Below are 26,099 nucleotides of genomic sequence, written 5' to 3'. Positions count from 1 at the left end.
CCCCCTACTGTGCGCCTGTGCTTTGTGTGGATAAGTACAGTAGTAGTACTTTTTACTTGAGCAACTTTTTAAAGAAATTGTACTTTTCTGTAATATTTTTTATTGAAGTAACAGTAGTCTTAAGTAAAAGTTGTGCTTCCTCTTCCCACTGTGAGTCTAAAGAGACAAAAACTTTATGTGACAAAATGAAATGATTTGAACATTTGTTTCTTGCAGCTCAAATATGATTTAGTTTGTCTAATTTTTGTGTCTGTCCTTTGAAAACACCGGATTTTGGGCATAATTTAATTGAATATTTTGTCCTTCAAATTACATTAACTTTTCTAATTTATAAAATTATAAGTCAGATGTTATGTCCTGACAGTTACTCTTTTACTCTTGAATACTAGGAGATATAACCAACTATAAAATACTTTTTTTGCACATAACCAAGTAATTAGGCCACTACTTTGTACTTGTACCATTAATGATATTGCATTAGTAATATAGTAAAAACTCACTTGAACACAGTTTTTGGCTGCATTAATATGTCCATCTCCAAAATAAACCTCTCTCAGGCATTTAGTCCGTTAAGTCGATGCTTTTTTCAGTATTACACTGACAGACTGCAACAGTCCAGACTAGAGTACAACACTGATGAGTGGAAACATGTTTCCAAAAAGTCATTCTCATGTAAAAGTCTTTGTCATTTTAAAAATTCTATAAATCTTGAAATGATTCAGATGAATAGATGGACCAGTTTAAGGAAAGACTTATTTATTCTCTTTACAGACTTCTTTTGGTATGTCACATTTGATCACTTCGAGGGCCTGTACCTGATCAAGAGAACTTCTCTTTATGTCACACAGTTTGGTTAAAGCTTCTAAATAAGAAAAAAAGACTTAAAAAAAAAAAAATCTACTAATTTCACAAAGCAGGTGAAAAACAAAAACAGAAGCTACTGACAGGAACAGGGTCAGGCACATTGTTTCTGAGAATCATGTGTAACAAACTGCCTGACACAATCCCAAACACTTGATTGATAACAAATGTATTCTATAACAAAGTGCAAAGACAGAAAATTTTAAGGAAACAACTGCACAACACTATTCCACACAGTAGTTTCTGTGTTATGGTGCAATATCACAAAGACAGAAATGACTAAGTGGGCGGGGCTAAACATTCAAACTAAAACATGTTCCAGAGTCATGCTTTAAATCAGGTATAGGCCCTCTAATGTACTTTTAAAGAAAACACTTGGATTAGTGTTGTCTCCCTTTGCTGGAAACAATGGGGAAAAGTCTAAAAAATAGTGTCTGCAAGCAAAACTGGTAATAACCCATTTGGTCAGACACACATGGAGCAAGTTTCAACCAAGACGACAACCTCACACCACACACAAACTAAACCACTCCAGAATGAGGGTGAATAACTCAAAGTCCACTCGGCCTGATATGTCTCTTCAACAGTCAGGTTCACATTAACATTGCAAATGATCAGAACTCAAAATCGAGTTTGAGGGCAGTACAGAGTTTTATAGTTGAATCTGCCTTTTAATTGTGAGAAATGTTTGGAACTGGTTCATGGTTAAGCTCTAATTACTGCGTCTATGACAAACAAAAACTGGTACAAAGTTCAGCGTCTTAGTGTCAGCTCAAATGGTCACTAAGGTGAAATATATTCTTAGGGTTAGTGGCAAGTTCACCCTGACTTTATTTTAACATAATTTACAGTTTATTAGATTATTCAACATTTTATGCCGAAGCAATTTCCAAGTTTCTCACTTTGAACACGGACAATGACAAACCTTTTTCTCATTAAAAGACAAAGGCACAAGTGTCAGTTGAAAGGTCACAGGATTAAATGTGTGAACCCAATCCTAAACAGAAAATACATTTTGTCTGTTTGGATATTTCCTTCAAACTATAGAGTAATTCAGGCCCCATTGTGCAGCGAGCCTACGGCAGCTGCTGCGTGTGTGTGTGTGACAGCAGCATGTTCAGAGCCCGCTCGGCCTCCTCCACCTGCTGTGTGAGTCTGTCCCTCATGGCATCGCTCTGGGCCTTCTTTAACAGCATGCGGAGGTGTGCAAGGGCAGCGCGGTGCCCGGGTGCATTATGCAGCACACGGATGGCTCTGTCCCCACTGCAGGCCAGGAATAGCCCTGTGGTGTCGAAGCGCAGGTCGGTCAGAGGAGAGGAGTGCACCGAGCTCAGCGTCTCCTCCAGCTCTCCACTCTCACAGTTGTACAGGCAAACATCGCTACCACTACTGACGGCTAGCACACGCCCATCGGGAGAGAGCGCCACCCGGCTGCCCTCAGAGGAGGAGCAGGGCACGGTCTTGAGGAGGTAGGGGTCCTGTTGCTTGCGGTACTCCACATCGGTGTTCCACAGCTTCCATGTGCCGTCTTTGGACACTGTGGCCATTCTGTGGGCAAGAGAGGAAACCATAAGAGGAAACCATAAGAGGAAACCATAAGAGGAGCAGTGCGGTGTAATAGATGTAACTACAGTTCTATGAGTCAGGAGGAAAGAAACACAGCTAGAGGCCTCAAGAGCTGAAAAGTAACCCATTACAAAAATGTGCAAGTTACTGTACTTTCTGGAGTAGTATGTCTGCACTGGTAATTGTAATCTACGGTACTCCTTTTATGTGCCAAACTACAGAGACTGCAGCACAAACACTAAAGGCTTAAGCCTTCATCAGGAAGTCTGAACATGTGTTTAACTCATATTCATCACTCAAACATGATTCCTGCAAATGTTTTAATAAAAAAAAACAAAAAAAAAACTGTTCACCCTTGGCCTGGTCTTATCCAGGTTTTGGGTTTAGTCCCAGGTTGGACGTGGTGTGTAAGTGTGAAGACTTCACTACAAACTGCCTATCCTTCTCCTGGACAAGCATCCAGCGTTGTAGACCAGGGGTCGGCAACCTGCGGCTCTTTAGCACTCCCCTAGTGGCTCCCTGGAGCTTTTTCAAAAATGAGTGAAAATGGAAAAGGAATGATTTTTTTGGTTGTTGTTTTAATCTGGTTTCTTTAGGGGTAAAACCCTCGTTCATCTCTGGTCATGGATCTGATCCATCAGCTGTGTGTAAATGAAACACAAAGTGTTTCAGCAGAACAAATAGATGAACTGAAGCGGGGGGTGGTGTCCGGTGCCTCCACCTGAGAAGAACTTTCCCCGAAAAAAACAAAACAAAAAAACACGTGCGCAGACGGACGCTCAGAACAACATATAACGAACCAAACGGGATTCACGCTTCTGTCCGGATGCTGCACCAACTCAGAACCAGCCGCAGTTGAGCGCGTAGGACCGGAGCAGCCCGCCCGGACCTGTGGCCCACAGCGCATTCTCGCTTTTCCCGCACGGAACCAGCGCACAGACGACTGCACTGAAGCACTCGGACCCAGTCCTATGCGCTCTGGTCTTGCTCGCCCCCGTCTGGAACCAGGACATGGAGGACGAAGCCTCTGGACAATCTGACCAACACTGGACCCCCAGCCCCGTCTTGAGGAGCTGCGCGCTGACTGCCCCGTGTGTTTGGCGCTGCTGCCCGAGCTCAGACTCCAGGCTGATGTGCGGTGAGTTGCGTACAAAGTTCTCCATGCTGCTGTTTTCTGAGTGCTCCTATGCACGATCAGAAGAAATGCGACTGCTGCTCTGAATGCTTCCGTCATCGTCGTCATAGCAACAGGTAAACGTCGGTCGCACTTTCAGCCCGTCAGCTCCTAAAACTCTGTTTATCTCAGTTTACACGCAAACATAAAACCAGAGTTTTCCAAAATCTCCACTCTAGCCGGAGTTTTTAGAAAGATTCGTTTTCAGAGGCAAATTTGCTGTTTGCGTGTAAACGATGTGAACAAATGTTTTTAAAAATACCCGTGTACGTGTAAACGGGGCCTAAATGACAAAGGAATAAACACTAACCACCTGATTTCAGTGGCTACAGACGCTGTACCGAGTATGAGAGGGTCGCAAAAGGGGTTTGTGTATCATGAATGCTCATTTTGTATTTGTAGCCTACTTAGTCATTTTAATAGTCGGCTTATATAGCTAATATACTGACAGCCTGTGTTGCCTTCATATTAGGCTTATATAAGGCTTTTAATTTTTTGCGGCTCCAGGCAGGTATGGTTTTTGTTTTTTTGGGCCAATATGACTCTTTGAACATTTTGGGTTGCCGACCCCTGTTCAAGACTAACCCACACCTGAGCTCCATCTCTGGATGGTGGTTAAAAGCACACTCATGTGAAACATGCAAAGGCCGCACCCATATAACAAAAGGATCTAATTCTTAAACCAACCTAAGCACAAACATATGAAATATTCAGGATTAATACACAAGAAGCTGCACACTGCAGCTGTGAGCAGGTACCTATCAGAGTTGTTGGAGAAGGCGAAGGCATGCACCCCCGCAGAATGTCCCTTCAGGTCGAACGCTCGGATCACCTCCCGGAACTCTCCTCCTTTTCCGAAGCACACCTCCCACACCTTCACATCTGGAGTGAAGCCACAGGACGCCACAAACCTACACACACACACACACACATACATGAGGTACATGAGGTTCTCTTTTTTTGTCTTTCTCTGGGTTAGTCTTTGTACAAAACGTGCTTCTTCTTCATATGGTGATGTCATGGCGTCATAAGAGCTTGTTCGAGTCTACTCATTTCACTAAATATTTCATTATTTAAGAATTGGCTAAAAGAATCTTGCCAAGTTTTTTCGAGTTTAACAATTAATTTAGAGCATTGTTTCCCAAAGACTGGTCAAATCCACCTTTATTTTGTGATTAACAAATAATGTCTATTGACTTGGGTCACGAAGGTCTGTGACTTTAAACCAACGGGCATTTCAACTATTACCTAGCAACCAAACTGTAAACAAGGGCTAACATTTCTGGTCTCTTCTAAGTGATGTGTGTGCGTACAGAGGTGTACGTGCGGGTGACGTGCGGGTGACGTGCGGGTGACGTGCGGGTGACGTGCGGGTGACGTGCGGGTGACGTGCGGGTGACGTGCGGGTATACACCCACCTGCCGCAGGGTGACACAGCGGCGTAACTGTTGGTGACCTGGTTGGTGTTGATTGTGGCAAGGATGTCCCCTCTCAGGTCCCAGATGTGGATGGTGGTGTCTGCCGAGGCACTCATGATGAATTTACCTGAAACAGCAGCAGATCAGTTTTAGATTGGGGAAATGGGGAAGTACCCTGCACAAGGTTGTAGATAATGTGACAACAATGAGGGCATTTACAGAACATACAGACATACTGTGCTCGTGTATGCAATCTAGTTATAATCTATGACATCCGTGGAGCACTATGTCATCATCAGGACATTTTAACTCACAATGTTAAAAACGTCTGAAGAACTTATAGAACAATTTTATATATTATATATAAAATAAAATAAAATAAAATAAAATGAAATAAAATAAATGTGTGTGTATGTGTGTGGTGTAACGACACACTCTTCTTCCGGTCGACATAAATCCGTTGGTGTCTCTGTCCAATCAGAATCCTTCCCCACCCCCAGACACAAAGCGAAATTAAATACAGGCCATTTTTCCATGTAAACCTCAGTTTGGAATGATTATTTGTAAACTCTGATAATATTTTAATTCTGAACTATTTAATTCAGAACAATTACTTCAGAATGAAAAAACATCATATAAACATGGCTTGGTTTAGGTGCCGAGGTTCGTGAGCGCCCTCATGTGGCGTACCTGTCTCTGCAATCCCGATGTTGATGATGCTGGCCTTATGCTTCTGAGGGAAGTCCTCCGCAGTGGCTTTAAAGCTCAGCGTTCCGTCATCCTTCTTCACCATTTTGAAGATCCGAATGGTGTCTCCATTAGCCAGCCACGTGATGAAGGCCCTGTAGAATAAAAAAAAAAAAATGTATGAACCTAATTGGACTATGGAGGAGCATGAACAAGTAGAATAGCGTGGAGGAGAGCGTGGAGGAGGGCGTGGAGGAGGGCGTGGAGGACAAAAGCAGTAGGAGAACATGGAGGGCAAGAACAGTAGAACATGCAGGAGAACATAGAGGAGAGCATAAGAAAAGCACACAGAGCAGAACACGATGCAGAACATTGGAGCTGTGCAGAGACTCTGAGGAGCACTGTGATGCGGGTGATGAGCAGTGTGATGAGGTTGAGGAGCAGACCTGGAGTCCGGGCTGAACCGGACCAGCACTGCATGGTCCAGCTCTACGTTGGCCCTCAGACACTTGTGTTCTCTGTCCGTGAAGTCCTTGGTGGACCAGATGCGCACGGTGCGGTCGTCTGCACAGGAGGCCAGGTACTTCCCATTACTGCTGAAGTCCAGGCAGGTCACGTTCCCATTGTGGGCCTGGAGAACACTTTACATTATTTATTCTAAATAAGAAAAAAACAAGCAGAAATGATATTCTGAAGTCTCTTGCCTTTTCAGAAGTTAATGTTAATAAAAAAGAACTTCAGTAAAGACGGTATTATGCAAAATCCATTTTAGTGTTCTAGCATGTTCATCAAAAACATGACAGTTTTATATGTAATGTATGAGTATTTTAGCAATCTCTCCTGGGCAGTATTCAAACCCTCCTTATGGTTAGCAGTACGAGTCTGTACATGGCTCCGCCCACAAGCTCATGTCACCCATGCTCCCGCACAATGATTCTCCATAAATATACAAAAACATGATATTGTATTAGGACCTTGTACAAGGTTGGTGCATCCTTTTAGATCAAATCATGACAATGGCAGTAATGGTAGAATATAAATGATTTCTCCTTTATTTGTGCTGACAGAGAAGCTGTTGAAACAAAAACTGGCACAAAGTTCATGTAGATAGACCCAGAGATAATAAACATAAACCACATCAAACCATAAAGTCCACTACAGACTTCAGAGCTGTCCTCCAGTTCACTTTCACAGTTCACAAACTATGTGGATTCTAAAGGATTTCCACAGGACCGGCTCCGGAGCAGTGAGGAGGTTGGTGTGTTCTGCAGAGTTCTGCCTGACAACAAATGTGTCCCCTTGCAGAGTTCTTCAACCAGCTAGTACTAAAATTCACAGAAAGTCTTTATAGGCGATATATTTACAATGTGAGTGGCTTTTTGAGGTTAATATTCTTTAAATAATTAGCCAGCACTGCATTTTACTTTTATGACGCACAAACATTGCTATAGCTTATAGCTGGCAATATTTGACTAGCTTCTAATGACAATTTTATGATTATGTTACACACTACGTTCAGATTATGGTGACAGATACATGAATGCAATACTATTCAGTTTGGTATCTTAAAGGTAAGTAGTCCCTTCTCATAAAAATGTATTGGTAACATCCTAATATCTTACGCAAGACCTGAATACTCAAAATACTGAGAAGAGGGAGCAATCCAAATGCAGACTCAAGCGTCCTCCTGGCTTGAAAGTCCCAGCACGAGCGTTCCATTCTCTCGGAGGGAACGTCCCCCTCCTCTTGGGTGGCACACGGGATCCTGCTGTGCCCGGGAGAGGGGGGACGTTCTCACCGGCCTTTAGTCTGCTGCATCACGCACTGAGATGTATCATGTTAGTAAATCAGCTTCTATATCATCATAAAATGAAATGTGAATGTACCAGACCAAATGTTGGGCCTTGTTTGTCATTTCACTGATCTTCCCGAAGCGGCACACATTTTTTCACTATGTAATATCAATATAATCTCATCTTCTCACAGAAGTTTACTATGAAATCGTATTTTAAATATTTTTTTCTCGTTCCCCATGTCCTATAATATCTGTAACTGTTGATTTGGGAAGAAATATTAATTATTTCCTTACCTCCCATGAGCATAATTTGTAACCAGCGCAACACAAGAAACTTAGAAAGCTACAAAATTTGTTGCTGTGCCATAAAATGGAGTTGGTTAAACAGAAGAAGTTACACAAATCATTTTTTGCATGTTTTGTTTGTATGTATGAACAAATGTGTAGAGATATATTGCAGCTTGCGTGTGTAATTAATACAATATATATATATAATGAAAAAAAGATTATTATATGTACAGTATATAGATTAACTAACTTAGTTTCAAAAAAGTTCAATTCAATTCAGGGGGACTTTCCATCTGATGAAATATTCATCCCTTACTACATTTAAAGACAGGTTAGTCTTACCTACTGTATTCATACTTTGCCGTGACACTGTTTACAGCACAAATCAGCTTACTTGTTGTAGTTCCTAAATCAGCACTTTTTGGTCAAATTGTGTTCAAATAAAACTCAGATTAAAGTCTGACTGGAGTAACAAAGTCTTAGGCAGAGCAGAACTCGGCAGAAGTCGGGTACCTTGAGTGTGGCGGCCAGCAGAGGGTGTGAAAAGGTGTGCTGGGTGCTCTTGTCTTTGCTCCTCCGCTGTTGTTTCTCCTGCTTCAGCTTCTTCACCGCAGAGGGCTTCACTGCACTGCTCTCCTCTGGAACTGTACACAGGAAAACCAACTCAGAACCATCTCATCACAGGTTTAAAGCCCTAGTATTAGACTTTTATTGGCCTACACTAAATTGACTCTTCTGAGCTTCCAAAGTTATAATGTCCTCCTCAAAAACATACCCAGTTGTGTTTTGTTTCATTCACACATGTTTGAGTAATCCTGCATTATTGGTCTGTCTGCAAGTCCAAAATGCTCTGTTCTACCTTTTGATGTCATTTTGTGTAGTTTTCAAGTTAACAGTTACCTTAGTTCAGCAGAGACTGACAATTCCTGGGCTGAAATCATACAAATTATTCTAGTGAAGGTGTATACAGTGGAACACTTCCTGTATAACCACATGACATCACAAGGTGGAGCGTTTTCCATTTGAGAGAAGCACACAGCCTAAATATGCAGGGTTTGTGTGTTAAATATGTGTAATGAAACAAACAGAAGTGCAGGTGTGTTTTTGATGAGGAAACAATTTTATAACATGGATCCGAAAATAGCGTAATATGTAGAGTGAGCAGATGTTCCTTATTTCCCTGGGACAGTTCCAGTTTTGAGCCCTGTGTCCCCTGTCCCAGCAGATTTATCTAAACCCCATGATTTGTCCCAGTTTTATACATGAAATGTCCCAGGTGTCCCTATTTTTGGCCAATTTGATCCCTGCCAACAGTAAAAAGAGACACAAAATTATCATTTGTTCAGGTAAAAGCCAGAAAAGCTGCTTAAAAATGACCAAAACACAAAGAAAATGTGACTATACTGACTCACATGTTCGTCATGAATAGTCTCTGCAAAACAATTTTCCTTAGTTATGCACTCATTTCATTTCATAAGTTTATTATTACCAACCACCAAAAAACTTGGTATGCGCCAGTTTTTTATTTTGAACCTCTGGTCACTCTAGTAATACAGGCCCTTTTTAAAACACCCACTACTGATGCATTTCTCTGGGATGATCAAGGTAAAGAAATTATCCACATTAAGATACAAGCCCTTCTCCGCTTTGAAACTATGTGATGTGGTGCTGTGAACTATGTTCCCTGTCCCAACACATTCATACAAAATCTGTGATTTGTCCCAGTTTTATACAAGAAATGTTCCAGGTGTCCCTATTTTTGACCAACCTGATCTAAACCAGGACTACATCAGGTCTAAACCAGGTCTAAAACAGGACTATCAGTTTTTGACTAATCAGATCCTCGCCAACAGTAAAGAGGAGCATAAATTGTCATGTAATGTATTTTAGCCAAAATACAGAATACCTTGTTTGCAAATGACAATAAAGCAAAAAATAAGTAAATTAATTTTAAAAATGCAGCGACAGAAATCTCTCAGATTGACTGCCACGAGAGCGCACAACGTTACACGCTCTCTTTACTATGTTATTTATACCAACCATCCCAACCCAGGTGTGTCCCAGTTTTGAATTTTGGTCCCTCTAACCAAAATAAATCGGGAAGCACAGAAAAGTTGATGTGAAATGTCAGCTGCTCTAAGAGAATTCTCATCCCTGTGACTGAAAGCTCCAGCGCAGCCACAGGGCCCGCAGCCACAGGGCCGGCCACTCTGTGCGCCTCTGTGCGCCTCTGTGCGTGTCTGTGTGACCGTGTACGTGTCCATGCTCCGCAGCCCGCACGGCTCGGCTCGGCCGGAAAGAGACTTACCTGCTAACCCCGCGGCCGGCTCCGTCTCTTCCTTCCTTCTGCCCACGGCCAAGAGCACCAGCAGAACCAGCGCTCCCAGCAGCAGCGACAGGGCCCCCAGAGCAGCCGCCTCCATACTGAGCAGACCCGCGTCCCGCTGAACTTCCACCGGCCCCAGGCTCCTCGGGCTCGGCTCAATGACCCCGCCGTCAGCCCATGCGTCACCCTTCCGCCTTTTGTTGGGAAACTTTCATCCATGTGGCAATGGAAGGTCTGTGTCTGCTGACCCCTAGTGGACTGGAGCAGCGATGCCCGTACGACAATAGACTATTACACACATACCACACACTATAGAATATTACACACATACCACACACTATAGACTATTACACACATACCACACACTATAGACTATTACACACATACCACACACTATAGAATATTCAGTGTTGGGAAGGTTACTTTTAAAATGTAATCCCCTACAGATTACAGATTACACACCCCAAAATGTAGTTTGTAACGTAATCCATTAAATTACTTAAAGTGAGTAACGTTATCTGATTACTTTGGATTACTTGATATTGTCATGTTTTTTTAAACGACATGAATGTAGCGACCACATCCTGAAAATTCTTGTTTGTTGTCTTCAAATTGTCTGAGCCCAAGTCTCCATGAATAAGCAACTGTTTGCTGTAGAGAAACAAAGACCACGATATCTTAATGTAAGAGGTTTTGTCTGTTAAAAGACAGAAACAAGATCAGCCTTTCCTTCACCAGATTAAAAAATATTATTGATAGAGAAATTATTTTTTATATGAGATCACCTTAAATTATGTCAACCTACTGTTAGGTGTCATGTTGTTTAGACCTGGTTTAGTCCTGGTTTAGTCCTGATTTTAGACCTGGTTCAGACCAGGTCTAGACCAGGTCTAGACCAGGTCTTTAGTTCTGGTTTAGTCGTGGTTTAGTCTTAGTTTAAACCTGGTTCAGTCCTGCTTTAGTCCTGGTTTAGTCCTGGATTAGTTCTGGTTTAGTCCTGGTGTTAGTTCTGGTTTAGAGGCGCACAGGAGGAAGCGCGGTTTACGCGAGAAAACACGGTCCACACGCGGCGCACGAGACGGCGGTGTCCGCGCAGTAACTACGGAAGGAGACGTGGTCCGCGGGTTCTCAGGTTGATGACGATGATGAAGGTGTATGAAGGTGTGTGTTTGTGTGTGTTTGTGTGCACGTCCCCTCATGTGACAGGTCATTATAGGACAGTAGTGCAGATATTATGAGTCTATGCAGGTTGTTTTCACCAGTGCCAGTAGCTCCTGTTTCACATTTAAGTTGTAGGCGATTTTATATTTGTTTTTTTTTATATATATCTCACATCGGGAGAAGAATTTCCAAGACACAAATGCGTTTTTACCAATGCACTGCTGCTTCCACTGTGTGACTGACACCGCCAACTTTAACATGACGTTTACATCGCTCTTATTGCGCGCGTTCTGTTTGGGTTTCCGGCAATGAGTGGAATTACCGAAATAAAATAAATAAATAAATGGGATGTAGCACAAAATGTGAAAACAGGAAAATACCGCCTTGTAATCCACTTATTTCAGCAAAGTAACTGTAATCCAATTACCACTCATTGAAACAGTAACTGTAACGGAATACAGTTACTCATAATTTGTACTCTGATTACGTAACGGCGGTACCTGTAATCCGTTACTCCCCAACACTGAGAATATTACATACATACCACACACTATAGAATATTACACACATACCACACACTATAGAATATTACACACATACCACACACTATAGAATATTACATACATACCACACACTATAGAATATTACACACATACCACACACTATAGAATATTACATACATACCACACACTATAGAATATTACACACATACCACACACTATAGAATATTACATACATACCACACTATAGAATATTACATACATACCACACACTATAGAATATTACACACATACCACACACTATAGAATATTACATACATACCACACTATAGAATATTACATACATACCACACACTATAGAATATTACACATACATACCACACACTATAGAATATTACATACATACCACACACTATAGAATATAACACAGACCACCAACGTGCCCTCTTTTGAGACCTTAAAAAAAAAAAGATTTTTTTGCAGTCTGATTCTGTTCTGTGAGTCTCTATTAAATACATACTTGAGACATGATACTGGCAGGTTTATGCTCTACAACTAAATAGTACAACTTTGAAACTTATTTCTGAACTTGAATGCTCTTGAAGCGGCACTCACATCAAAAAAGGTTGGTAAACCCTGGCACAGACGAGGGCTGCATCTCAGTTCTTTTTTCCCCAAACATTTTTCAGCTGTCAATCAAATGTTAAGTGACCAAAAGCTTGAAGGAGGCAAGGGAAAGAAATCAAAGAGGAAACATGAGTGAGAGTTCAGGAACAGCAAACTATTTGTCTCAGTGAGGACTTGTGTTACTTTCTTATTTACTTATTTACATACATACATACATACATACACGTACGTACGTACGTACGCACACATGCATACATATATATGTATACATACATATAACAAACATACATACAAAAAATACTTACAACATACGACAACACGAGACATGTGAGAGCTGGAAGGGCCACTACATGAGACGTGAGAACCACAGTACGAGACATACAAGAGCAACAAAATGCAGGATGTTCAGAAAAATATTTATTTACATAAAAATTATTTATGCACATAATATATCTACAGCTTAACAAAGAGGGAGCTCCATGTTAAGGTCTAAGCCCATCTGAGCAGTTCAAGGATGGTCACTGACCATTGTTTCTTTAGTAAAACACAAATGCAGCAGGAGGCGGCTTGCTGAACACATTTGATGTTCTAATTGGTGAACAGAGAGGGAGAAATCCACTCAGGGGAAGGTAGTCCAGCGTGCATTTAGCCTTCAATGCATGTTCCAGCTCAGCACCAGGTCTGTGCTTAGGCCAGTGTGTGGAGCTGTGTGGTTACTTCTGGTGCTGGTTACTTCTTGCGGATGTGTGGTCGTCGAGCCTGGAGTCTTTGGCGCGTGGCTGAAGGTTTTGAACCAGCACCAATGGAAAAGGAGGGGGTGGCTGGAGAGCCTGGAAAACAAACCGGAAAACCACGTTAGCTATTGTATGAACATAATGACGGTTCTTAAATGTACACACAGAAATATCAGTTCTGACATCTGCTGGATAAAGCTCCCAGCTATTGGCCGAATCCAGGATACGGATCTAAACACACTCAAAGTGAAGTATTCAGAATATGGCGCTTACCTGTGCTAAGAGAAACCAGGATACTCATATTCTTGTATAAATGCGCCATTAAAGTATCCTGATAGTGGTTGCTATGGTAACTAGGGTACAGGTATGGCAAGGAGTGAAATAAGTAGCAACATAGCTAACGCAAGGCTTTTAACAGGTTTCTAACAAAAAAGAAGACATACATTCAAATAAGAACACTAGACTGTGGAGCTGTCTGTTTTTAACAGTTGGAAAAACACAACAGTGTCACAGTATCAGTTTAATTCAAGAGCAGCACAAACCACCACAGACGTGAGCCTGGTGTTAAAAGGTGGCTGTATTAAACAGTAGACTGCTTTATTTTGAGTATAAAATAGACTTTGATTTGTTTTGGGAAAGTAACTGCTCCTACCATTTTTGTTAGTTTAATTGGCACATAGTCAGTATAGCACCAGTTTTGAGAAATCCACAGTATCCTGGATACTATTAGAAAAACCCAGTGAGTATCCCGATTTGTCATAACCAGGATACAAACTTTCAGGTCTTTATTTTTTGACATGTTGATGATTATGGTTTACAGAAGGAAATGAATACCCCAAATTCTGTGTCTCAGAAAATTTGAATAGTGTTAAAAAGTTTTATATTGGTGTCACACCTTAATTTCCCACATGTATTATGAGTACTTTTGAAAAGCAGAGCAGAGCTCTGATAAACAACAAAAGGAGCTTCACCAAAAGGAGCAGTGTTGAAGCTCTGGCCTAGAGTCCCTGGACTTCCAAAGGGGATGGGAGCAGGAGCACCAAACACAGGGACTGTGGGTCCTGAAAGAGAAAACCGCCAACAAGTCAGTTTGATCTATGGCCCTTCAACGGAGAACAACTACTGTTGAGCCCCAGGACACTTCTGAAGGAGTAAACACATGCATGTCTGTGGGGCTAACATGTCTGGGATTTAACATGGCCACCTCCCTGTTGGAGATGGGGCACGTCATATGGTACGTTGCCAACTTACCAAAAGCTGGTTTATCGGAGTTCGTGGCCCCAAATGTGAACGCTCCCATCTGGGGTGCAGTATTGACGGGCGTCCCAAACTGGGGGGCTGATGAAGCCCCAAACTTGAATACAGCTGAGGGCTGGGTGTTGGAGGGGGCAGGTGGCTGACCGGAGCTGCCAAACGTGAAGGCGCCGGAGCTCTGAGGGGCCTCAGTTCCAAAGGCGGGAGCTGCGGCTGTGGAGCTGCCAAAGGAGAAGGAAGGCTTAGGCAGAGTCCCAAAGGAGGGCGCTGTGCTGGGGGTCTGTCCCAGAGCAGGAGGAGCAGTCTGTGAAGCTGGAGCTGAGGGCGTCGCTCCAAATGTGAAGGCTTTGGGAGGTTCTGCTGTGGAACTGAAGCTGGGCTGAGTCGCACTAGAGTCTAAAGATGACTTCCCAAAAGTGAATGTAGACTGTGACATGGTGCTCCCAAAGGTATTAGACTGTGTGGAGGCGGTGGAACCAAAGGTGGGAGGGGCCTGTGTGGAGGCGGTGGACTCGAAAGTCAGAGGGGCTTGTGTAGAGGCAGTGGAGCCAAAAGTGGGAGGGGCCTGTGTGGAGGAAGTGGAGCCAAAGGTAGGAGGAGCTTGTGTGGAGGCGGTGGAGCTGAAAGTGGGAGGGGCCTGTATGGAGGCGGAAGCAGTGGAGCTGAAAGCTGGAGGGGCCTGTGTGGAGGTGGTCCCGTAAGGGGGAGGAGCTTGTGTGGTGGTGGTCCCAAATGTTTGAGGGGCCAGTGTACTGATGGTCCCGAAGCCTCCAAACGTGGCCCCTCCATTGCTGCTTTGAGTGGGAGCCGTCTGTACAAGGCTCACTCCAGTCTGAGAGGAGCTGGGTGGCTTGGTCCCAGGAGTTGAAGACACCTGCAGTGAGTTCCCAGAAGCGCCTCCAAACATGGGTGTGAGAGCTGACCCCCCACTGATGGCCGCGGCATTGACCGAGAACAGAGAAGCTGTGGTGGTGATACTGGAGCCACTGGACACAGGGAGTGAGGCAGAGGAGGCTGAGGTGGACACAGCACTTTCAGGAGCAGTGCCAAAAATGGGCTTAAAGTTCTGGAGAGGTTTGGTATCAGCAGCTGTGTTGCTAGGGGTGCTACTGGGGGTGCTGCTGGGGGTGCTGAAGATTGGTTTGAAGCCCGAGGTCAGCTGAGAGGGGGCAACGCTGGCAGCAGGGGCGGATGTGCTGGAGGAAGCAGACAGCAGGCTGAAGAGACCTGGAGTAGAAGTAGGAGCAGGGGCAGGGGGCTGCTGACACGAGGCTGTTGCTGGAGGCACCACAGAGGTAGAGACAGGAGGGAGCGACGGCTGCGGGGCCACAGTGGGCTGGACCTGAGTCGACACAGTCACTGTAAAGAACAGAACAACTGTGAGAACCAGCCAAAAGTCTATGAACCAAATCCACCTGGAGGACACTAACCTGAGGCAGGGCCAGGGCTCTTCCTCTTCAGAGACTCCAGAAGGATGTTGGTCTGAGCTGAAGCACCCTCCGCATTGCTTAACGTAGGAGTGCTGCTGCCACCCCCCGCAATCACAGAGGTACCCAGGGTACTGCTCAAGGTCACAACTGAGGTGCTGAGGGTTCCACTAGAGCCAACAGTGAAGGGAGCACTGGAGGTGGTGGTCTCAGGAGCTATACACAAACATGACAAGATTAGATGCATGGTCCCTCCATATCAATAATAAACATGGCTGCTGATGAGAAAAATAAGGACAGAAATAGGACTGCAGCAAGACTCACTAGGCGTCTCCAGGACCTTGCAGATCTTGTTGAGAGTGCTGCGTTTCTCCTCATCCAGGTCCTTCGCTGTGACAGTGTAGCCCAGCTCTGGAGGGGGAGGCTGCGTGCACACAAACACACGCATGGTGAGTTTTCATCCTTCTTGGGGACATTATATTCATTCATTTCCTTGGGATATTTTCCTTTCCCTAACAAAACAACTACTACTCTAACATGAATCTAAATCAGAGGTCATTAATGGATATTTGTGTATCTGAAGGTACATTTATCATGTTAACTTTGGCTGTGGTTGCTCCATTGAGAACCACTAACACAGCAGCCCCATTTAAATCTTAGAGAGATAATATGTATGACTAGAACCAAAATTTACTACAGTAAAAGTTGGATTTGCTGATCCAATTTACTCCAGATTCTCTCTCTAATGCCATCTTAACAATTAAAATGACCTATTTCCTCTAAATAAATCAACTAATGCCTACAAAGGTCTTGGTAAAAGTACCTGAAAGTAGATTGTCTTAGTGCAGGTGTGGATATGGGGTTGTTACCTTGAAACCACAGGAAACACACATCTCTGTGGTAGGGCTGGGTGATACGTAAATAAATAAAAATTAAATAAATCAGGATAGTTTCATCTGGGGGTCAGTGATATCTTGATATTTAAGATATATCGAGATATTTTTTAAACACAAAATGGATTCTGACATATCGTATATATCGATATAATGCTTATATTTAATTCAGATTTTGCCGCCTCACTTGTTTGTCTTCTCTGTGCTCGCTGGCAAAGGGAGCAAGCTGTTTATTCAGCGCTTATAGTTTTATGCAAATGAGTCATGTGGTTTTAAGTTTTGTTTCTGTAAAACAAATGTGCACAAAGCAGCATTAAACACATTATAATATCAAACAGGTTGATGTGGCTCTATAGTCGTTATGGTGTATATGTTGTTAAGTTTAGTCATGTAAAGTTTATTTATGCAGAAGATTTTAATGAATGATCTGCTGCAGTGTACAACTTGTACAATAATGTTTGGAAACGTTGGGACCGATCTGTGCAGTAGATTGTGGGATATCTTGTAGCTATAGCTATAGCATAGTTGTTGTTTTTTTTTGCTCCATATTGCCCAGCTCTAGTTTCCTCCCATATTGATTTTTGATTTGTTCTATTTGTTCTTCTTCCATCATAGTATAAACATACATAAAGAGCAGGTTCACTAAAGAACTACATTTTGTTTTATTTTGTCCCTGCTACCTGCAGAGGACTCTGCAGTGGTAGATTGTATCAGAAATGGACAGTAGCTGGAGTACAAGACACTTATTGCAAATTTTGTGGAGTGGTCCCAGGCAAACCTCCTGCTCTTGAACAATGACAAGACCAAGGAACTGGTGATTGACTTGAGGAGGAAAAGGACACCAGTGGAGCCATCCATGGCCATGATGTGGAAATGGTGGATTGCTACAGGTACCTAGGTGCAGTGTCCCTGACTCTGAGCTTTCTAAACAAGAGAGCGATGAATTTTGAGCTCCACATACTGAAGACTGAATGCATGTGCCTTATTATCAATGCATGTGCCTTATTATCAAGATCGACCAAAAGTTTGACCAAAGATCGTAAAATATCAATATTTAGATTTTTGGCACATTCTTTTCTTTTTGTCCCCATGATGCAGATCTGAGTCCCCATGATGATGTGAGCTAGACCTGCTCACAGCTCATGACCCTGTGTGGTCTCCAGGCCTGGGTTGTGTCTTCTGTTCTTACCAGACAAACGTCTTGGTCTAGGTTGTGTCCACAGATTGTATGAATGGAGTATGACGTCACACACAGCGTTTGGCTCCAGTCAAATTACGCTCATCGAGACTGGCAGTTACAGGGATGCATTTGGAGCTGATCACAAGTATTATAGCAATCAAAGTGCCAAACCAGAGCGAGGGTATTGGTAACTGCAGGTTAGCTATGTCAATTTACAGTCTATGGTTGTATCTCGTGTTCTTACCAGAGAAAGGCTTGGGTCTCGGGTCATGAGCTGTATCTTACGCTTACGCTTCCCTCCACTCCCAGTGAGCTCTGTTGAGCTGGTGCCAAGCTCAGTGGGAGGAGGTGACAATGCATCTGGAATGTTAAAAGAACATATTAATATTGGAACCAAGCCACCAATACATATCCATCTACATTGGAACATACATTGGTACATAAAACCACTCTGCGTGTGTAGTGGTTGCAGAGGACATTCACAGGTAAAAGGTGCGAATGATACAGAACTTGGGGATCATTATGAGAATTGTACAGTCTATTCCTCATTACATGTCATTACGTTTCGATGCACAGGCAAAGCCGATTGCACTAAACAAACAAATTCAAATTGCTTTTGCCCTAAGTCAGACCACTATTAGCTCAGCCTACAGCAGGTCAAAGAACCCAATAGGTGCCAACGGGGGATACGAGCCGTTCAGGCGCTTAGCTTTAAATACTCAACTTGGCTCTAATTACTAATAAAAACCACCATCATACATATAACCACACCTTTGCCAGAAATACATAAGCAACCTCTCATTTACACTGTGAAGTAGATTTTTAGACATGCAACAAAATTATTTAGTCACAAGTTATTTGTTCTCCACTGCACAAACTGAAACTCCGCTAAGTTTCATTTTCACATTAACGTAGCAAAGCAAAACAAAGCAACATGTATTCAGTGGAGAAACCATAGTTTGCCATCACTGCTGATCTAAAATGAATACTTTCTTGATGGTTTTCCAGAATGCCTCAGCTAGCCTGTGTCTAATATACATGCAAGCACACATCGGCTGGTTGCATTATTAAGATCTGGGAGAATTAAATCACGACACCTCAATCATACTTCCAGAATACAGTTTAAATTGAACTTGGCCAATTGTCCAGTTTTCCTGGTGTGCTTGTTACCATAGTAAGGGTGAGGAGTGACCCAGTCTAGCTCCATACTCACCTAGCACAGGCAGCTGTCCTGAGACTCGGTCGGACTTCACTGATGACTCTGTGCTGGGACATTCCTGCTCCTCCTCTCTGCAAACACAAATCAAAGCTTTCAGAAAGGATGTCTTTCACAGCCAAAGCCAAACTCTGAGGAGTTTTGGATAGGTTTGGGAGTATACCTGGTCTTTTTGGAGCTTCCCTCTGGAGTCTGAGCACGTGAAGGCCCGGTGCTGGACAGAGGCGATGCAGCTAATGGCCTCTTTCGCTAAAAACAATGGGAAATTAACAAAATACACTTTAAAACACATCCATACTTGAGTACTATGAATGAAATCTGAATAGCTAAACTAATCCTATGTAAAAACTACACAGTCCTAATAATATATTTGCCATCTTCATAAAGTTCATCTGATAAAGGCTGTGAAAGGAGTTAACTTATGGAATAGTCTTGACAAAGAAATAAAAGAATCAAATACAATGATGACATTTAAAAAACATAAAATCGAATGCAATGTGTATGTATGAAAAAGAAAACAAGTTGTTGTGTATAATAATGAAGATTACTGTTTGCAACTGATCAGTAATTGTGCCTCAACTGATATGGAATGTTTAGTAACCATCGGTGTTGATGTACTGTCTTGAAAAAGGAAAAGGGGGACAGATAACATAAGATTTTTTCTTCTTTCTGCTCCTTTTCATTCATTTCTTGTGTGTCTGATGTTCTGACACTGTCAATGTCTTTTTATGCTTTCTGTATGAAATAAATAAATAAATAAATAAAAATAAATAAATAAATAATTGGCACCAATATCTGTACTGGCAAATATCTGTTAAAGTGCATTAGATAGATTAATATATTTTTTCTAATGCTGACTTGGTTTGGTGGATAGTATGTGTGCCAAATATTGATCATAATTTTACATCAGTTAAGTGATAGTTTGTGAAGAAAAGTTGATAAAAGTAAAAAAAATAATAAAATACAGGACATAGGAGTGATTGTTATCCCTCAGACGTTCAGGTGGAGAGGAGCAGCTGAGGCTCTACTTTGAGCTCCTCCTGTGTGATTAAACCGTGTGACTAACCGGATTCTGTCCATAAATACAACAAACAAACAAAGGGCAGCCCAGGCAGAATCGAACATGCACTGGGAACATGACTTGCTGTCATGACTTTAAAGGCCAAAATGACAAGCCTGACAACAGAAGTTACAGAGAGAGGGAAAACTTTTTTCAATACAGAGCGAACTGGAATCGGAGTCGATCAAAACAAAGGGCAGTGTGTCATCTTACTGGTAAAACAGAAGAGCTGACGGAACAGTGTGCAGCATGAAACTTATGTCTACTTGAAAATTGTCTCCAGTGTGGGCCTTTACAGAGTCTCAAAGTCAAAGTGTTGTTCTTATCATAAACCTACATCCACTCAAAGTCTGCTGTGTCCGTGTAAAGTTAAAGTCAAACAGATACTATGAACCAAACTCCGTCAACATCCTCCTCTTCCTCTTGAAAAAGCGTAATTCCCAAATGTGGTGTAGTGAATATTCAGTGTGCATAAAGATGCAGCCAGATGTTCAAGTTCAAGTTAAGTTCTCCAAATGCCTCCTCTGGCCAGGTAACAGAGTACAGTTATTTATCAAAATGAGGAGTGTGTGCTCCACAGCTTTCCTTTGATAGGCTATAAAGTAGCCGTATATACAGAGAAAAGAAAGTGAAACTCAAGTGTGTGTCAGTCCACATGAGGATCAACAGTGCGCTCTGGTTCATTTGAATCAATCAGTCAGCAGTCATTTTCTACCACAGAGCGTGGTGAAAAACAACAGTGAGGCCTGTAAAAAGATGCTCATCCTGGGAGCACATGGCTACTTATGCAGAGTAAACAAAGTCTGTGTTAGCACTGTTTTCGGTTTTTGGTCTGACTACTGATACAATACCTGAAAACTGTGTGGTATAAGAGTTTTTGTCGATTCCAGTATCGGTATTGGAACAAGCTTAATCAGTGCATTTTATTTTAATATAATGTTTTGTTTACACTGTGGTTAGTATGCAAAACAACCCTTTGCCATTTATGTTCACGTCACTAAAATGCAAAAGAGCAGAGTGCATTACCTGTCCCATCCCCCTGGAGGAGCTGTAGGAGCTGGAGATGGGGTTCCTGTTGAAGCTCGGGGTCCCTCTGAAGGGGGGCCCTCCACTGGATGAGCTCACAGAGGAGGTGCGGGAGTGCTTCAGACTGGGTTCCTCCAATGCTGTTGTCAGCCCTCTCTTCAAACTGCCGGGCCTGGGACAAGAAGCACCACAAGTCACACATTTGGACAGGACAACCAACACATGTGGTAAATATCATTAACCACATGTGATGAAAAACATAACAAAACAACAAAGAGCAACCAAGTAACATCATTTGGCATTAGTGTTTTGGCTGAACTTAGCAGCAAAAATGGCAAAGAAAAAGGGGGTTTAATTAGTGATAATGACATTGTAATGGGCTGTAGTTCTTCAGTTGATTGGTTGACTAAGACACAATCAGTATATTAATCAACTAAAGTTTGTATTAGTTGACTGATAATTTTTTTTAGACTAGTATTTATATTTTATATGTACTTATATGAGACAATGGCAGAAATGAGGAGTGAGTATTGGTATTTTTTCTATATACATGTGTGGGACCAATAGTATTAAGCAGGCACTGTAATGGTAATGAAGTAGAAAGCACCACCCACCTCATTTTATTTTTTAAATTATTTTATACCAAATTTGTACAAAGGAAATTGTATTTTTTTATATTTCATGGACACAAGAAACGGATACGATTGTAGACAGGAGATATGCTGGGGATACACGCAGGCAGGGGAAGGCAACTCGGGGGGGGCCTCGCGGGTCCTAATTGTAAAGTGTGCCTTGACATGAATAGCGTGATCATAAATGTGTCTCTTGTGTTTCAGGTGAGAAACGTCACTTTAAGTGAATATTTCTTTTGATAAACAAAAGTTTTTAAGTTAGATGCGTCCTGTAAGGTGTGACCTAATTGTAAAGTGTGCCTTGACATGAATAGCGTGAATTGTGCGTTGCAACACTGGAATTTCCCCACTGTGGGACTAATAAAGGCATATCTTATCTTATCTTATCATAAATGTGTCTCTTGTGTTTCAGTGCATACGGCATTAAATGGAAGTAAATACACACTCTCTGAAGCCTCTTTATCCGACCACAAGTGCTACACATGTAAAAATTGTGAATCATAAGTTTGCATTCATACAAGAAAGATTAGTTTCATAAAGAGTAAATAGTAGTTCTGCATATATTATCATTATTATTATTATCATCATTATTATTGTTAATAACAACAACAACACCTAGCAACATTAGCAATGCTCTTTAGGAATCAGCTGATTTTTTTTTATTTTAGAAAAATGGCTATGTAACATTTTTGAACCCTACATGTGATTATTCGCTGTGGGGCACAGAACATAGTACAAAGAGGTGGAGATGGGGGATAGATGCAGGACAATACAGGATTACTCAAAGAAGCATGACTCAATCAAAATACAACTGAGTGAGATAATGAGGGAATAATGCCACGGTTAGAAGCTCATAAAAGTGGATTTATCACAATATGTTCAGTGTTTCCCACAGACCAAGTAGCATTGTGTGACTGATTGTGAACATTGTGTGACCCCCTGGCCCTGATCAGACGGTGACAGCCGCCCCCACTGGACTATAAGCAGAGTCAGTACAGTTTGCTTATACACATTATGTTAGAGGAAGATCTGTATTTTAAGTTTCATCTTGAGAATTACTAACCAAAATTGAAGTTTAAGTTTAGTTTTTACCTGAACTTTAGATTCTTTGACATTCAAGGAATGAATTAGAAAAAAAGAAAAAATTTAATAAATCTTGAGGTTTTTATTTCAAATACTTAACTCAAGACCTGCTCAACCAAAACAACAATTTGTTGTTGTATTTAACTTTTTTGGTAAAACAAAATAAATAATATAATGTAACAATTATATAATAATACAAATAAAATAAATAAAATACTGGCACTATAATTAGACATAAGAAACTACTAAAGGTACAACAAGGCAACTAAAATACTGAAACAGCAACTGAAATACTGAAATAGCATGAGCCTGTTTGGTGCAGGGCTTGCATGCCCTATCAGGACACCACATTTCACGTGGCTTTCTGAAAAATAACTCAAGTGTCCTATCATAAGTGACCTCCTTAGAGGGCCAGGCTACCCCTGGACTGGGCTTAGTTATCCAAGTGTCGGGACGGGCCCAGAGATCCTCTTGCATAGACTGTCCGGTAACAGTGGGCGAAAGGACTGGTCAGCCAAACCCAAACGTTTAGGCCCCACGGGACGTAGCCATCGCCCGAACACCCTTTGCAGCCAACCTGCTCTGTGGGCTTGGGAGAAATAATTTCCTGTCCCACCGCTGCACCGCGGGCAGAAAGATCTGGAGATCAAACAGTGCAAATAGTGTTTTCTAAGTGTACCCCCATTGACATGTATGTGTGCCTGTTGATCTTATCATTCTTTGGCGCTGCGCCACAGACTGCTCTATGTATGGGAAACACTGACGTTTCTTCAGTAAAAACGTGTGCATTACAGTAGGGTAAAGGCTGGGACTGAACAGGGTGACACTCAGAGGTTAATTTCAGTCATCTAATGAAGTTGGATAGGGTGACACTCACTTGGGGATGAGCTGGCTGGATGTCCCATTGGGCAGCAGAGGCTCAAAAGCAGACTGAGCACTTCCTCCACTGTCATTGCGCCTGCCACACACAAAAGAACAACACGGACTTACATGGGTTACTGTGGATGCATCAAGTGCTTTAGGTTTTCAAACTCCAGTTCAGGGTCCATTTAAAGCACATGCAGGAGCATTCACCTGTGAGAGAACTCTGAAATCTGAACTGTTAAACTAATACATGAATGCTAGAGACTTCAGATTCAGAACTACTGGAATAGAAAGAAAGTTGTTTTTCTCTGTTCTTCTGTGTGTGCTTGGTTTGTCAGAAGTATTGAAAATCAGATATTAAAATTAATATTAAAACTAGTATCAGAACTAGATGCTGCTAGGGATCTATATGATAAAGTCCCATTTACAGGACAGAAATGAACTTTTGCTGACATTCTAGCTTTAGAATGTTCTTGAGCAGGCTGGAACAGAGGAGTGACAGGACAGAGATGGGTAGTCCAGCCTTACCTCCTTTTGCTCCTCTGCTGGGCTGTGAAGCCGCTCCCCTCGTCCTCCACTTCTCGCTTGCGGCTCTCCTTCAGCACCTTGAGCACACTCTCTCTGGAGCAGGGGTCAGCTGTGGCCCTGGGGAACACTGGGCTGCCCACATGCTCCAAGCTGAAAAATGTATAAACAAAGTCAGCACAGGCTTTATCTTCTAACCATCAAAAAATGAGTAAATTAACCGAATAGGCCAAATAAAATTTTTGTTACATTAATGCAACAAGTAAAAGCCTTCAATCAGTCATATTGTGATGGCAGTTTTGAAAAAGTGGGTCAGTGGATCTGACCGCTCAACCAATGTTTTTTATGTCAAGAGCGGGATTCCAACTGCCAACCTTCAGATCAGTGGATGAATACTCTACCAACTGAGCTACTGAGCTCAAAAAACAAAAAGTCATACATTCTAAATATTACTAGAGATTTATTAATTTAAAAAATCAAGACAGCCCTATTTTTAAGTGACACCCAAACCCACCTGTGAGCAGGTCCATCCGGCCGGGCGATCTTCACTGTCACTGGGCTGGAGACAGAGGAGTTCCGGGGTCTGAGAACACTCTTCTGCCTGAAGCCGTCCCACCTGAGTGGGGGTAGGAGCCCCACAGGATGTGCCCCCTGCTGCTGGAGGGGGTAGTGTCGCTGGGGGGTGATGGTGAACCTGGCCGCTGACCCCAAAGGCTCTCTGGGACACCGACACACAAACATGAATGAACAGAGCGCAAGCAGGTTCAAATTAAGTATCTTTATCGAGCAAGGAGATTGCCACAATTGACAGTTTCTTCCAAAGCACTGGGGCAGGGCCTGTACCCACTCACTGTTTACATAGACATACCATGAAGATGTTCTCATTGTTTTCATTAAAAATACACTGATTACTTAAAAAGGGTGAAAGAGTGAAGTATGAGCACATCTCATTTAAATCAAGGTTAACACGACTAGAATGTAAACACAAATGAGCGGCTGTCTTTTGGAGCCTCTCGGGTGCGACTCCTTTGGCCCGGCAGAACCGCCGCGGGTCTGATCCGCTGTCCGTGTGTTTACCCGGACGCGCTGGAGGAGGCACTCATTCATAAGAACCTGTGCACGGCTACAGTAATCGCACTCACCCGGTAAAGGACAGCCTGCGTTTGGGAGTGTACACTGCATAGTTGGGTTTGGCGAGCCCGAGTCGCAGCTGTTCCCCGGGGTTCCGTGGAGCTATGGCTCGGAGCGAGTTTTCCGACGGCGGACTCTCGGCTTTGGCGATGTAACTCCCCATGAGCAGGTCTCGCGGGCTGAACAGAAATGACTCGCTGTTCTGAGCCTCCGGTCGATACGGACCACCCGATCCAAACCTACGCTCGTAGAGCTGTGATGGTTCCCGAGATGGGAGTTTGCTTTTGCCGCTGATTAACTTTTCCAGCCTCAGCGGAGGCACCGACACGCCGCTAACCCCCCAAGCCCAGCCCCAGCGCCGCAGCACGCGCTGAATGTTCGCTCCAGTCCGAGGATCCAAGCCTAATCGTCCGAGAAGTGCTTCTGGACTGCGACAATAAAGTACAATGAAAAGAAATACGAGAATAACAGAAAAATAGAATAAAAGAGGCCAATAATAAAGCGCTAGAGTGAGGATTCCCAGAGCAGAAAAGAGCGCTAAATGTCTGCTTCGCGCGGGGGACATGGCGGCCTGAACGCCGGCGGAAACTGGACTCATACACTTCCGGGACAGCCTCCGCGTGTGGGTCATGTGCGCATGCGCACTCTGCTGATGGCTCCACGTGATTATT

General features: G+C 42.8%; 2 protein-coding genes across 2 annotated transcripts; both read right to left on the bottom strand.

Moving 5' to 3' along the window:
* Positions 1-739: 739 nt before the first annotated feature.
* tbl2 (transducin beta like 2) lies at positions 740-10,315 on the bottom strand. Its single transcript, XM_020932267.2, has 7 exons — positions 10,098-10,315; positions 8,303-8,433; positions 6,153-6,337; positions 5,710-5,861; positions 5,020-5,146; positions 4,360-4,512; positions 740-2,409 (listed from the first exon to the last, which is right to left on the bottom strand). Exons 1-7 carry the CDS (start codon positions 10,210-10,212, stop codon positions 1,938-1,940), a joined length of 1,335 nt encoding a protein of 444 aa, XP_020787926.1. The 5' UTR covers positions 10,213-10,315; the 3' UTR covers positions 740-1,937.
* A 2,483-nt stretch (positions 10,316-12,798) lies between these two features.
* On the bottom strand, positions 12,799-26,004 carry pom121 (POM121 transmembrane nucleoporin). The gene is made up of 13 exons (XM_055148780.1): positions 25,440-26,004; positions 24,812-25,015; positions 24,301-24,450; positions 23,786-23,866; positions 21,194-21,365; positions 19,271-19,356; positions 19,105-19,181; positions 18,136-18,251; positions 16,143-16,242; positions 15,822-16,034; positions 14,389-15,750; positions 14,109-14,198; positions 12,799-13,233 (listed from the first exon to the last, which is right to left on the bottom strand). Exons 1-13 carry the CDS (start codon positions 25,991-25,993, stop codon positions 13,133-13,135), a joined length of 3,306 nt encoding a protein of 1,101 aa, XP_055004755.1. The 5' UTR covers positions 25,994-26,004; the 3' UTR covers positions 12,799-13,132.
* Between the last annotated feature and the right edge of the window lie 95 nt (positions 26,005-26,099).

This window comes from Boleophthalmus pectinirostris, unplaced genomic scaffold (genome assembly GCF_026225935.1).
Source record: "Boleophthalmus pectinirostris isolate CB_2022bp ecotype Guang Dong unplaced genomic scaffold, ASM2622593v1 HiC_scaffold_12, whole genome shotgun sequence".
In the NCBI taxonomy this organism is placed as follows: Eukaryota; Metazoa; Chordata; class Actinopteri; order Gobiiformes; family Gobiidae; genus Boleophthalmus; species Boleophthalmus pectinirostris.
This window is presented reverse-complemented; position numbering and strand designations above follow the sequence as displayed.